The sequence below is a fragment of the Protopterus annectens genome, chromosome 10.part0, assembly GCF_019279795.1.
Source record: "Protopterus annectens isolate FY-2018-M chromosome 10.part0, PAN1.0, whole genome shotgun sequence".
Taxonomy (NCBI): Eukaryota; Metazoa; Chordata; order Ceratodontiformes; family Protopteridae; genus Protopterus; species Protopterus annectens.
The window spans coordinates 1,388,199,941-1,388,214,462 of record NC_056744.1 but is presented as its reverse complement, the minus strand read 5'-3'; the positions used below and the strand labels follow the sequence as shown (position 1 = coordinate 1,388,214,462).

The window sequence follows — 14,522 nt, the reverse complement described above, 5'->3', positions numbered from 1 at the left end:
ATGGGTCATTTAGGGGGTGAGAGGGGGGTGAAGTTGGCACTGAATCAATCTGCCAGGATATTGGCAATATCCTTGGGATCAGGATATTTAATGCCATTCTGTTTTAGCTCAGAGCAGATCTGAGCATTGCCATTTAGATTCTTGACATAATTATAGAATGCCTTGTGGTTGTCTTTGGAATCTTTGGCAATTTTATTTTCATAACTAGCTTTGGAGGATTTTATGAGGGATCTCAGTTTCTTACTGAGGCTTGTAAGGGAGTTTTTTGCATCCTGGGATTTTCCTCTTTTCTGCAACAGTTTCTTCCTTTTGTTGTAAAGTTTGTTTATGGCAGGGGACCACCAGATTGGCTTCCTTTTTTGGATGAGAGCACCTTGGTTCTATTTGGGATGGCACGATTCATGCATGAGTGGATGTGCTCATACAGTGCCTTAGTGTAGGATTCAGCAGTTGAACTTTCAGTTCCCATCTGCATGGGTGTCATGAAGTTTGTCACTTCTGACTTGAGTAGTATGAAGTTAGCTTTGGAGAAGTTTTTTATGGAGGTTTCCTTACTGGGGAGTGGGGGTGGGATCTGGATGTTAAGGGTGATTAGCTTATGGTCAGACCTGACTAACCAGGGGGTGACCATAGGTGTGGAGCATCGATTTCCCATGTTGGTAATGACCAGGTCTAGAATATTGGACCCCCTGGTGGGACTATGGATTAGTTGATCCAGGGCGTTGGAATTTATGAATTCCAAGAACCGTTGGGCAAAGGTGTTGGTACAGGAGTAGTTTTCCCAGTTAATGGCAGGGTAGTTAAAATCACCCAGTATTAGGGTGTTTGGTTCTATCTTAATATTTTCCAGTATGTTTAGAAAGGTGTAGTGAGAATCTTGGGGTATGGTGGGGGATCTGTAGCAAGCTACAATTTGGATTGCAGTCTTACCTAGTGTTAGTTGCACCTGGAGAATTTCAGACGCATTGTGTTGGGCAACTAGCCTGGTGGTGTGAATATCCTTGGTGAATATTGACACTCCTCCACCTTTAGTGTTTCGGTCCTGGTTTGGTGGCCGAAAAGTGTGGTAGGAGTTGTAGCCTGGTATTGCAGGCGTGCTCTCTGGAGCCTTGAACCAGGTCTCAGTTACTGCACAGATATTGATGTTCTCCATTTTTAGGAGTGCCTCGAGAGAGTGCATTTTGAGGTTTAGACTTCTAGCATTGAGTAGCATTACCTTCAGATTTTGCATGCTTGTACCTGTTACGGTGGTGGTTTTGTCCTTTGAACTTTGCCTAAAAAGGCACTATAGGGGTTGCAAGAGCCTTAGCCAGTAACCTGAATCCCAGGGGCGACAAGTGCAGACCATCTCTGGCAAAGCATCGTGGTCTGTCAATCATGTCGTCCCAGGCAGACAGATACTGGATCCCCTTTGAATGACACCAGAAGCTTAGACAATTGTTGAAGTCAATCATTTTGTCCTTATATTGTGGTATCATTCTGGGAGAAGGCAGGATGCTACTCAGGGCTAGGGTCATACCTGCCTGGGCCACATGATCTGAGAGCTCTTCCATGTCTCCTTTCATGTAGTCCAGGGAGGTATGTCTCAAGTCATTCACTCCAACATGGACAATGACAGAGTCATATTTGTACTTGTTGTGGAGTGACTTGAGTGCATGCATTATGTGGCAGATCCTGGCACCCGACAAGCAGCTGACTGTAATTTTCTCCTTGTTCAACCTAGTGAGAGGGACATCAGTGTGCCGGACTATAGGGTCACCTATGACTAAAGTGTTAGGTACATTGTCTTGCCTTAGGGGCTGTTGCTGGGTGGCACACTGGTGTTGTGAACTATGTGACACTTTGGTTGTGATTGGTGTTTGTTTGCGTTTCAGCTTCAGAGGTCCTTGTTGCTTGGGCAGGTTACAGTTTAGGGCCTCTGCATATGTGGATTTAGTGTTGCTATGTGTGGGTGTTAGTGGTGGGGGTTTAGAAGGGCTATGTGTTGCTTGAGGTGCAGTGTGGGTTTTAACCTTCTCCTCTTGACTGTCTAGCACAATCTTGGGTGGAGAGAGCTTTGCTTCCATTTTGGCTATGTAAGTGCATCTCTCACAGGTTGTAGTGTTGGGTGGTAGGAGGAGAGGGTTGTCTGTGTACGAGGCAATTGCTGCATTGCCCCAGTATGCCCAGATTCACCAGGTGGACAGGAGAAATGACCAGAAGCTGACCCTTGGACATGCCTGGTTTGGTGCTTTTTTTTTTTTTTTTTTTGTAAAGTACAGGAGCTGTTTTCCCTTACCTTAACAAGGTACTAAGGACACGATGTCTAAAACTAGGGAACTTTCTGTATTGTCTTGAAGTGTTTTATTATTTTATGACTTCCAGCATCTATCAAAAATTTGAGGAAAAGCCCTTGTCTATGTAGTCTATGTATTTTTACAGGTAGATGCTAAATGCATACAGCTGCCATCAATGGTTGTTTTGGGGCTGTGGACTAGACGTCAGAGAGAATTAATGAGTTAACTGCAGCAAGCCACCAAGAACACTGTAGCAGTACATGAAAAAACAAAGTTCACAATAGTAGAAACGCTTAATTTATTAACAAGATAAAAGCTTTCGGGATACAGCCGTCCTCAGTTATCATTTGATAACTAAGGAAGGGTGTATCCCGAAAGCTTTTATCTTGTTAATAAATTAAGCATTTCTACTATTGTGAACTTTGTTTTTTCAAGGACTAGAAGTCAGATGACAAGACATTATGTCATTCTGCAAACTAGCCCAGCAGTAATATTTGAGATATTAATTTGAGAACTCTCTGAGAGAGAAACAGTATTCTGTAATCTGTCTTTGACCTAACAGCAACTAGAGAAGATCCATTCACCACATCTGCCTTGCTCTACAGTACGTAAGTCTAGGGAATAGTATAATTCTCTTAGATATAGTCAGGAATATAGCAACACTTAGTTTAGCTATTTTTATTTATTTATTTGAGACTGTCCTGCAATGTTGTTTTAAATATTTCCTGTAATTTTGAACTCTGACGTCACTGTAAATATATACTGAGTACTTTCTTGTTCTTTTAATATTTATTATTAAATATATTTAAACATTTCATTGTGGCTGATCTGCCTAGAGATATTTAAGTTTTGACATTACTTGCATATTTATTTGGTGACACTGTATGAGCCACTCCTAATAGCCTTGCTCTTGGTCAAACTACCATTTGTATTAATAGTAACATTACACAGTAAGATTGTACATCCTTTGTTAAGGGCCTAAAAGTAGCTGATAATGGGTTCTGGTGGCAATGATAACTACCTTATAATTTGGGCAGAAGGGGGCATAGCTAGTAAACCTGTGCCAGCCTTTCCCAGGTGTGTGTGTGTGTGTGTGTGTGTGTGTGTGTGTGTGTGTGTGTGTGTGTGTGTGTGTGTGTGTGTATAAAACAAATCTCCAAGAGTGTGTGTGTGTCAGCTACTTGGGCAGGGACATGAAGCACTGGTTGGACAGAGAGAGTGTTGGAGGACTTGGCTTGTAACCCTGGCTAAGGACTCGACTCTATAGCTGTGCCAGTGGGGAATCTTATTGGAGATCTGGAGAAATAGGGAGAAACCAGCCCTGGACTGACTGTGATCTCTGTGTGCTTTTATGGGAAACTGCACTTGATGCAAAGAGCTGCATCTGGAAATACTGTGTTTGTACTTGTCATCCTTTCAGTGTACGTCCCCCACTGGTGCCATTGGTGATATTGAGGCTCTTTGATTACTGGTGCAGTGGTGGGGCATCACATCCTGAATGGCGAATTTTTTCCTCAGGGTACACTTGCCCAACCTGCCCTTTTCTCCACTATAATGCGATTTCAGAGTTGGTATATATAATTTGGGGGTGTGGGGTGCAGCCCCCCCACATTGGTGGGTGTAGGGCATGTAGCCTCCCCACCTGTGTGGGTTTTACTTACTTCATTGTGTGTTTCGTTTACATTTGGGCAAGTGTTTACTTACCAAAGGAAAAATTCGCCATTCGGGTATTTAAGCTTTCACTATTTCCATTTTGCGAAAATGGATTTTGATTATATGAGATTCAGCCTTTCAAGGCAGATCCATATATAGCTAGATAGATAGCTAACCAGGCTTATTTTAGGCTGTGGCTAACTACAGCATAAACTTAGCATGACAGACTGTGCCGGAAGGCTTTAGGGTCCCACAAGGTGTGAGCCAGAAATAGATTAAAACCTAGCCTTTAATTTCCTGTTCATATTATATTGATCTCTTTATCTAACATATATATATATATATATGGTTCCCTATCAGAATCCTGAAACACTATAAGCCTGAAAGTCAAAATCCCGAAAACTAATGACTGAAAATGCAAAATCTCGAAAGTGCAAAATCCCGAAAGTCAAAATCCTGAAAACACAAATAATGCTAATATGTCACTATAAAGACACTAATATCTACCAACTGACCCTGACCCTAACCCTAACCCTAAGGTCCGTCACTATCGCACACTCACCTGACCTGCGCCCTAACCCTAACTCACTTAAACCGCCCCTAACCCCAATATTTGTCACTATTGCATACATGCCTAACCTGCGCCCTAACCCTAACTCACTTATACCGCCCCTAACCCTAACATAAAACCAACCGCACACTTACCTGGACCCAACGCATGACCTAACACCACAGGGCTAACAATAGCAAAGCCACAATGACGTCAGCATGTCCATTTTGTGTTTTCAGGATTTTGACTTTCGGGATTTTGACTTTCAGGCTTATAGTGTTTCAGGATTCTGATAGGGAACCATATATATATATAGCAATGTCATTATTTGAATTTAAAAAAAAAGTTGTGTTATACATAACATTAAACTGTTTGACAGGTACTAATGTAATATAGGTAAAACTTGTAACCTGAAGTTTTGTAACTATGGATTTCACAGCTATAAATATTTATTCAAATTTGTTTTGATGTATAATTCTTTCTTTCTAAGTTTACCCCCACCCACATGCGTTGATGGTTTGGAAGTAGTGTTTTGAAAAGATAGGTTCATGATTTATGTTGGCTTAAACTGCAACCATAAATCTGTAAATTTAATAATTGGGAACTAAACTTCAATGAAATATTTAAACAAAAAAATGTTTTTTTTTTGTTGTAAATGAAAGTAAGAGAATAGATTATATTTACGATGTGAATTTTGCATCTCACCAGCTGTTTCATTTCTTTTATTTTAGGGTCCACCTGGGCCTCCAGGTCCAACAGTAAGTTGTTAATGTTATATTATTGCATGTCCCCTATTTTGTTCATGCGAGACTTATATCAGTAGTTCTTTTGTTAATTTTTTTTTTTATTTTGCTGCATGACTCTAGGTTGCAGGGTTCACTTCTGACTTGCATTTAAGCTGATTGTAGAGTTTGTTCTCCTTGTCTGTGAGGGTTTTCTTCATTTATTTGGCTTTTATTTGCTGTTGTGGGCCAGTTGATGGCTAAAAAGGATCTGCAATGGATGGATTCAGTTATCTGGTTAACAAAAATTAATTAAAGTATTGCACCTCCATGATCGTGAGTCAGATAAATCAAATATGAATTAATGGATGAATTCATTATTCCACATGATATTGCTGATCCTCTTACCATGTTTTCATCCCCTCCTTTTCCTCACCTCAAGCTGTCATGTCCAAGAGGTTGTTCATAGTCCTTCTTCCTATTCCTGTGCCCCCTGCCCCTTTTACTAATATAATGCAGTGATGTTACGTCAGGAAGTCTTTGCCTCGATTTACATAAATGTGTGGACAACTGAGTAAACTTTCCCTCCTTAACTATGTTCCGGAAGCCCCCCCCCCCCCCCCGACAAGCATCAGCCAGTAGGAGAAGGGACTGGAAGCAGTGTAAAAGGCAGATCCTCATGAACTGGTCTTCAGCCGTGTCTCTGCAACGTCAGTGTCCAGCATCCAATGATACCATTCTAATCTGTGTCAGTTTCACTACAGAGGGGAACTGTACTTTTATGAAATTAGAATGGGGATCCTTCCCTATTAACATGTTTGTGTGGTAGAGTAGAAGTCATAAATCATTTTATGTCATTTCACTGACATTTGGAGAGGATCATTAGGGACTAGGACCCCACAGTAAGAAATGAGATCATTCCTTTTTGTGTTTTTGCTATAAAATTGAGTTTTCCTGGTGCTTACTGCACTGATGTATATATCTTTAAACTGTTTGCATAAATTTCTTTTTGACATTTCATTCAGCTAAAAATATTCAACATCCTTTCACTCCAGTGCTGACCATTGCTAAATGGCTAGGTGAATTAGCAATCCGTAGTGTGTTTGTTTGACTCCTAAACTCAAATTGTGTTAGAAGCTTATGATTCTTTGTCAGGGTAAAGATTGGTCTGTCTTGATTGTGCTTAGTTCCTGAATGATATACTAGCAAAGAATCATGCTCATAACAGCTTTAATGTAACACTGCAAGTTACCTTTCACTTAGTGATGGTTCTTGATCTACAGTAAGTGTGTGTGTGTGTGTGTGTGTGTGTGTGTGTGTGTGTGTGTGTGTGTGTGTGTGTGTGTGTGTGTGTGTGTGTGTGTGTTTGTGTGTGTTTGTGGAGGAGGGTACAAATATGTGTGTTGTCTTCATTTTCTTAGCTGATAGTTGCCTTTATTTACATAGAGAAGCATGGATCTGAATGCTGCAGTTAAAGCCCTGCTTGAATCCAGTACTGCACTACAGATGGAGGTAAATTGATCTTTTTTTTTCAGCATGCTAGAAATACAGTTATAAGATGCATGCTCTTTGATGGCATCTGTAAGTCACTTGCTGAACAGATCTGATTTCTTATCAAAATTCCCACCTTACACTGATTAAACTGTGAAGTTAAACTCTGAAGTAGAAGACAATTGGGTAGTATAGATTCTCTTTGGAAAATGTGTGGTATTTCTTTAGTAGTTAATTTATCTCTCCTTTCAGTTTATTATGTACATAAGCAGGTTATTTTTGTGCATCTGTGCCTGTACTACCCCAGGCTGTGAATGAGACTGCTTTTGTTAGTAGGAGTAGACTTTGATAACCTCCTAAAGACTATCTTTTACACTAGTATTAGAGTTTCAGGTTAGCTTTGTGTTCTTCTAGCCACATAGTACCTTATATTTCACAGTGACAAGGGGGAATTCTTAACTTCTGTTACTGCATATTCTCAAATTTTTATGTCAGTAGTAACCTGGCTGTCCTGTCACTGTGCCTGTCCTAAACACCAACACATACACACACACACACGCACACACACACATATGTACACATACATGTGCACACATATACACACACACACACACACATAAAACAAACTCACACAGACACACAGAAATACATACATGCACACACAGTCATTAAATATGATCACTTCCTGTGCTGCATAGCATACATTGCGGCTAGCTTTTTCTTCTGATTCCTGTCAGTAACAGGCAACAGTCATTTTGCTTGTACAAATGCCTGCAAAACCTAATACATTTAGTAGATGAGCATCATACAACAGCTACTTAAACTGCAATAATGCTTTCCACTACATTAACAAAATGTTTTAAATATCCTGTTTAACTTATTTTCATTTATTAAATGTACAGAAATCAGACATTATATGTACAGTATAATATATTCAGAGAATCCAGTTTAGTAATTGTAAATAAATTATGATAAGAAAGGAATGACACAGTATAAGTAGCAAAACTAAAGTTTTAATGTAAACTTATAATGAAAAATAAACAAAATAATCTCTTTCTCTCTCCCTACCCCCACCATCTCTCTCACTCGCTCTCTCTCCCTTGTTCTCCTCTCTCTCTTTTTTAATGTATCGTTGTGCATGGTGCTTCTTTTGTGGCATGATTTTAATCAATCATATGATGAAATATAATTTTGGCCATACATAATCTGATTCACTGACAATTAACATGAATTTTACATAATTTTTGTCCATATACTTTTGTATGTCATGCATGCTGCTCTCTGTGCATTACTAATCATGTGTGCTTTTTATTTTCACAATTCTGCACTGAAAAACAACTTATTAGAGTTTTCAGAACACTGAGGCGTACTTACTTGACCATAGTGCAGATATATTCAAAACACTGCATTACCTTAGTGGCCTAATGCACAGTATTAGGAACCCTCTGGGAACACGGGACAACCCAGCACGGATTTGTCGCGACCTGCTGAACTGTGAACACAAGTTACCAGATGGTAAGTTTGATGATATGAACTATGTGTTAAGAACATTATGATGTTATACACACTGTCTCTCTCCTTTCTAAAATAATTCTGTCAATTTCATTGTATTAGTTTTAATGTTTTTTTTTTCTACTGTTGACATTTGAATACAATACAGTAAGATACTACAGCAATAACCCACGCCCGGGTGTGGGTAATGCTGGATTTACCCACGGTTGGTGTGGTTTGGTCATGAGGATGAAGCCCGAGTGGCCAAACAAAGCCAGTCGTGGTAAATCCAGCATTACCCCAACCCAGAAGTGGGTTATTGCTATTATACAATGACATTATTTAAGAAAAAAAATAATTACTTTTCTTAAATAATGGCATTGTATAATGCCTCCTTGCTGCCCTTCCGCAGCTGTCTGGTATTCTCCGGCAGTTCTGATGTACTGCGCATGAGTATGCCCATGCAGTACATCAGAGCTGTGGGCAAAAGCAACAGAGAAAGCAAGGTCTCCGTTGCTTTTTACAAACTGTTTCGCTATGCTAAATGGGTTTAAAACAGCAAGACAGCTTTAAAAAAAGCAACGGAGAATCTCCGTTGCATTCTCCGTTGCTTTTTTAAAGCTGTCTCGCTATGTTAAACTTGTTTAACATAGTGAGACAGTGTGAAGCAATGGAGATCTTGCGTTCTCCGTTGCTGTAAAAAAAGAGTTATCGTAATAGAAAAAGTCCGGGCGACCGGACCTTTTTCCATTACTATAACTCAGATTTACAACGTGCACGCTGCCAATCAGCGTGCACGTTTTTGAATATTAATGGGGGGGGGGTCGTTGTATAATAGATTTGTTTTTTGACGCCTATGTCAGAAATGTACAGGAAAGCTTGAATGTTCCTGTCATGGAAAGTAAACCTTATATTTGTTACCGAAAAAGTACTACTTTTGTTTCAGATAGTATCATCTGCAATACATGTAGCAGGTGTGACAAAATGGCAGGCAGTGGCTCACACATTATTGTAGACATTTTGAAAGCATGACTCTCGTTTTGTATTAGACAACACTTATTTTGGTAGAACAGTTGTTACCTTGGGGAACTTCATTTCTTCAGGTGGTGGTATATTAGAATATAACAAAGTTTTGTTCATTTATTTATTTTTGTCAAACTGGGATTCTATTTCCATTATAGGGAAGCATAGTTTTTCTTGCAAAACAGAACCCATTAAACCAGATTTGACAAATCTGTTTTATCATCTTTTCAGATTCAGAATTTTGAACCTCAGTCTTTCTTTGCTCACTAGACTAAGCACTATCTTTTCAGTAGAAAAGTATTTGTCCAGCTGTATGCCTTGTTGTTGTATGTTGTTCTTTAAATACCACCTGCATGATTCTTTCCTCCACATCCAGGCAGTCACTGTCTGCATTGTTTTATTTTCTCAGGACAGTTAGAAATATCTGAGTCATTACAAGGTCCTCCTGTTATATATAGTACACCTGTTATCCTTCAGTGTCTTTAGACTATTCTGTGTATCTTACTGTTATCAGTTCTTCTCCAGTGCATATCCCAGAACATTATTTCTCAGTCTTGATTTCAGCTAGAATTTGTTTCTTCCTGGTCAGTTGCCTCTCTAGGTGTACTTTTGTCTGCTGCCTAGTATACAGTGTGGACTCCATGCTGGATATTCTGTTCTGGGTGTACAGTGAAACATTCATACAGAAACGCTGTCTTACTCAAAAATTATTATACACCACTATAGAATATTAAGTTAAAACTTTACTTTTTTATTAGGGTCTGCTCTTTAATAATGTGTTTTTTGAGGTAAGTTGCAATCTGTAACATTTGTTTGGGGCAACAGATGAATTTTCATACAGGCATTTATTGTTTTCCTTGATAAATGCATACTACACATTACAACTACCATATCCCTGAATTGAATTGTTTTCTATGTTTTATTATGTCTGCTGATATTAAGACTCCTTCTCCTTTATTCTGATCACAGTAATTGAAATGACTTCTACTGCCATTGCACCACTTGGGACAGTCTGGAAAAATCAATTTGGGTATTGGCACTTCCTCAAATTGTGCTTTGACTTTTAGGAGTCTGTATGTTTTTCCAACCTCATATAGTGATATGAATGGTGAATTCAAATTTCTTGTGTATGTAAAGTCATGTTTTCCTACTTCAGGCTATTCACGCCACTATTTTATAAGTTGTGTAATAGTGCAGTTTTGTATCATAAGTATAATTTTTGGACAACCACATGAGCTAGCTCTGCTGATTATTATCAAAATACAGAGAATAAATTTGCTGAACCATCACATGGCATGAGCAGGGAAGGCTTGTATATATTTATTCTCTTTTTAATGGATGTATTATATTATAAATAACCTAAAAAGAATCTTTAGTACTTTAATATTTTCGTACTTTAATTTCAGGAGTTGGTATAATGGTTAAGCTGTTTACCTCATATATGTATACAATATACAGGGTTTGATTCTCACCTTTGGTCACTGACTGGTTATTGGCTAGGTGTGTAATAGTAGGCAGAGTGATTGCATAGTATTTACCTATGAACTTTTATACTAAGGTAATGTAAGATAAGGATATCTCCTACGTTATGTTATCTATGCCATACTCTTCCTGTAGAGTACGGATTCCCATAACACAATAGGTGAGGATGTCGATGCCCATTGTTGTTTGTTTATATCAGTTTGGGATGATTATGTCTCTGTAACAGGGCCCCTTGGTGTGGTATTTTGTTTTTGTCTGCTTCAAAATGGGAGGCAGACGCACTGGATTTATTCATTAATAAAGTGGGAGTGCCCTGCTATATCTGTAGAATGTTTCTACAATGCAGTTCAAGGTACTTTTGAGGAAATGTATTATCAATGTGGCACACAATTTATAAAGAAGAGCACTCTTTGCTGGACTGGCTTCTAGAAGAGAGGCTGCCCTTTTGTCAGTATGAATACATAATATTCTGGCTTCCCCATGATATCATGACTGCTGAATAATTAGCAGTTTGTTTCACAACTGTATTCGCCTGGCCAATCACATCATTTATCTTGCTAGTTTACTTACAATTTTTGTCAAGTGAAATGTTATTATTTTCTTATTTATTTATTTAATAGTTGTTCACAGGGTAAGTGCACTGGTCTGTTGACCCTTTTCAGCCATGACCTGAGCTTAAATAACAGAGAATACATCACAGTCTTAAAGTCAAGAATATTATATGCAAAATGAGTGCATAACAAAATTCAAAACATAGGAAGATTGAATGCACGTGAAATAATATTAAAAGATCCATACATCCTGCATTCAAAAAAAATATATATATATACAAATAGTATGTGCATAAAATACAGTGCAATCATACATATAATACATAAACTCCTGCATACATGTGAAATATTTGCATAACAGATGCCATATTAAGAGGCTGAGAAGAGTTTATTAAATGTATTCTTAGTATTGATGATATGGGATGGTAAGATACCTAACCTTTGTTATGGTAGTAGTTGTAGGTAGATTCAAGAAAGAGATTCTCTGTAAGCAAATATTTGACCTTTTATTGGTTTCTAGGTTTTTGATAGCTGTAGGCAGGTGGTTTCAGATAGTAGATCCCTGTCTAGAGAAGGCTGTCTCACCTACAACAGTTTTAAATGTGAGGTGTATTGGAGTGCAATTGTTGTCTTTTGTACTTCTGAGTATATAGGGATTGTCTTGTAAAGGTGTTTTCACTCTGAAAGGGAGGCAGTGACCATGTTTTAGCACCTTGTAAATTGGGGTACTTAGAAGAAAAATGGCCATATGAGGCACTGAAAGCCATTTGGAATTTTATTAGCAAATTGCAATGGTGTCTGTGGAGGTCCTTTAATAGAATGAATCTGCAGATTTTATTCTCCACCAGTCTGTATTTTGTGAATATTGTGGGCTGAATGCATAATGAGAAAAGAAAGACCATATTCAAGTTTGGGTATTAAAATATTTTTAGTAATGACCCTGCAAGCAGCAGGTGAAAGGAAGTGACTGGTTTTGTAACATAGCTGTAATTGTGCAAGGGCATTATTAGTTACAAAATCTGTGTGTTTGGTAAAGAGAAGGGTAGGGGTCCAGTGTTAGGCCTAGGTACTCCTGTTAAGTGACATCAGGCATTATGGTCTCATTAAGCTCTGTTAAGAGAATAGGAGGGATAGTGGGTAATTTCTTGGCTGAGGCAAAAACCATGGCATTTGTTTTCTTGGAGTTAATTAGTAGTTTGTTTGTAGCGGACCAGGTGCATAACTGAGTGAAATTGCCCTGTAGCTTGGTTTGCACATCAGAGTGACTAGTACTAGATTGCATGGACAGCATGTCATCTGCATGCATTATTAATTTAAGATTTGGTAATTCTAGGGGCAGATCATTAAGAAAGAGAAAAAAAGAGATGAGGACCTATCACAAAGCCTTGCAGTACACCTGTATTAAGTTTACCAGCTGCAGAAGATGAGACATTGCTTTGGACTTGAAAGGTTCAGTCTTTTAGATAGCTGCAAAACAAATAGATAATGTTATCTCCAAGGTTTAGTCTTTTGATTTGTAGTGAAGAAGAGTATGGTTGACCATTTCAGAACTGTCATGTCAAGAAAGAGACCTGCAGTAATAAGTCTCTTATTCAGTTTGGAATAAATGGTATCAGTGGCCATTACCAGTGCAGTAAATGTACTGAAGGCATTGTGAAAGCTGTGCTGTATATCACATAACAGGCCATAGCTGTTAATGTGCTTAAGTAGTTGCTTATATGAACATTTTTCAAATATTTTGGTATTATGGTACAGGATATAAGTAGGTCTATAATCCTTCAACCTATTAGGAGAAGTGACTTTAGGTAGAAGGATTATAACTGCATGCTTGAATGCTGGTGAGATAGTGCCTGTGGGGAGAGATTAAAGGTATGAGTGATTTTTTTCAGGTGCAAGCCTTAGGAAGATGGGATGAAGATTACTGGATTTAGATCCTAAATTGTTGAGTTCACAAAGTAGGGCAAACATCACAAAAATTAATATTTGTTGCAATCCCCCCCCCCCCCACACACACACACACACACACTAATTATGTATACCAGCACCAAGATCACACATTGATCACCTAAAATAAGGAAAATGAGTATCTGTTTTTTTTTCTATTTCTGGTAAGCTGAAATAAAAAAAAAAATATCATCTGTCATGACTGCCAACTCCTTCTCCCTCTTTTCGCCATCCCACGTGTCCATATTTACTAGTAAGTGCAAAACAACCAACCAGTTCTTTGAATATCTTAATACATGAGATGCATTTTTCCAATTCACTATTTTTCTGTGCATTTTTTCAATTAAGAGTCTTCACGTTTTAGTTTTTCAAATATCATTTTTTTGTTCTTCTTGTTAGATAGGCACTATGGCAGTGGCACTGGGCTGTTGTGTCCTAAAGGTAATTCTGCACGTACTGCTCAAAATCATGGTCCAAGTGACATTTAAAAGAAAAAAATCCCCATTTCCACCCTTGGGTCTATCAACATGAGTCATAAAATGAGCACCTTAAAAATCTAGGGTACAGATGCTGAAAACCACTAAAGGTGAGGATATTCACTTACCTTGCTGAAAGAAGTCTTGTAATTTTGTCAGTTTTCAACATTTTACCTGAAAGATACAACAGAGACATTTCTTCCATGGATTGGATGGGTGACTGGCCTTGTATGGACCATCTAGTAATAGTTCTTTCTCGTCTTGGAGTGGTTTAGAAGAGTTGAATTGTTCATTTTAATTTCTCAGAACAATAATGTGTAGTGTAGTGTATTTCAGTATAGGTAATACAAAGCACTGTTGGATAATAGAATGCAGTTAAAAAAAGATCTGTTTTTGTTATTATTTCACTCTGAGAATTTGATTAATAGATGAGTTTCCCAACACTGGATTTCATTGCACTTATAACAGTAGTAATAATAATACATAAAACAAACTGTTTACAACACTGCTGTTTTATCATTTTATGAGTGAGACAGTTATCATTTTCAAATCTGGGCATTTTATTTTATTTTATATGTTTACATTTGTAATCTAAATGTTTTTGTTGGGTGAATTCTTCATAGTAAGATGGCAAAAATGTCCCTGGTTTACTTCAGAATCATAGAGATAGTAAAATGAAATGGTACAATACATTTTAGAACTGAAAGAGTTTTCATTTAGTTGATTTCTGGTAATAGTGGCAGTTTTTAACATTTCAGACAATCCTTAAAGCATAGAAATCCTTATAGATGTAACTTTATACTGTCTGATATTCAACCCAAAATATTTATTGTACCGTTTCAATATATAATATCAAACCTGCC

At 38.0% G+C, this 14,522-nt stretch overlaps 1 protein-coding gene across 1 annotated transcript in view; it reads left to right on the top strand.

The window, feature by feature from the left end:
• COL24A1 (collagen type XXIV alpha 1 chain) overlaps positions 1-14,522 on the top strand; it is a 3,617,818-nt gene that overhangs the window by 3,459,823 nt on the left and 143,473 nt on the right. The window contains exons 55-57 of the mRNA XM_044086026.1: positions 5,211-5,237; positions 6,648-6,713; positions 8,039-8,207. Of these exons, the coding sequence (XP_043941961.1) occupies positions 5,211-5,237; positions 6,648-6,713; positions 8,039-8,207 (262 nt within the window). The remainder of the gene's footprint in view (positions 1-5,210; positions 5,238-6,647; positions 6,714-8,038; positions 8,208-14,522) is intronic.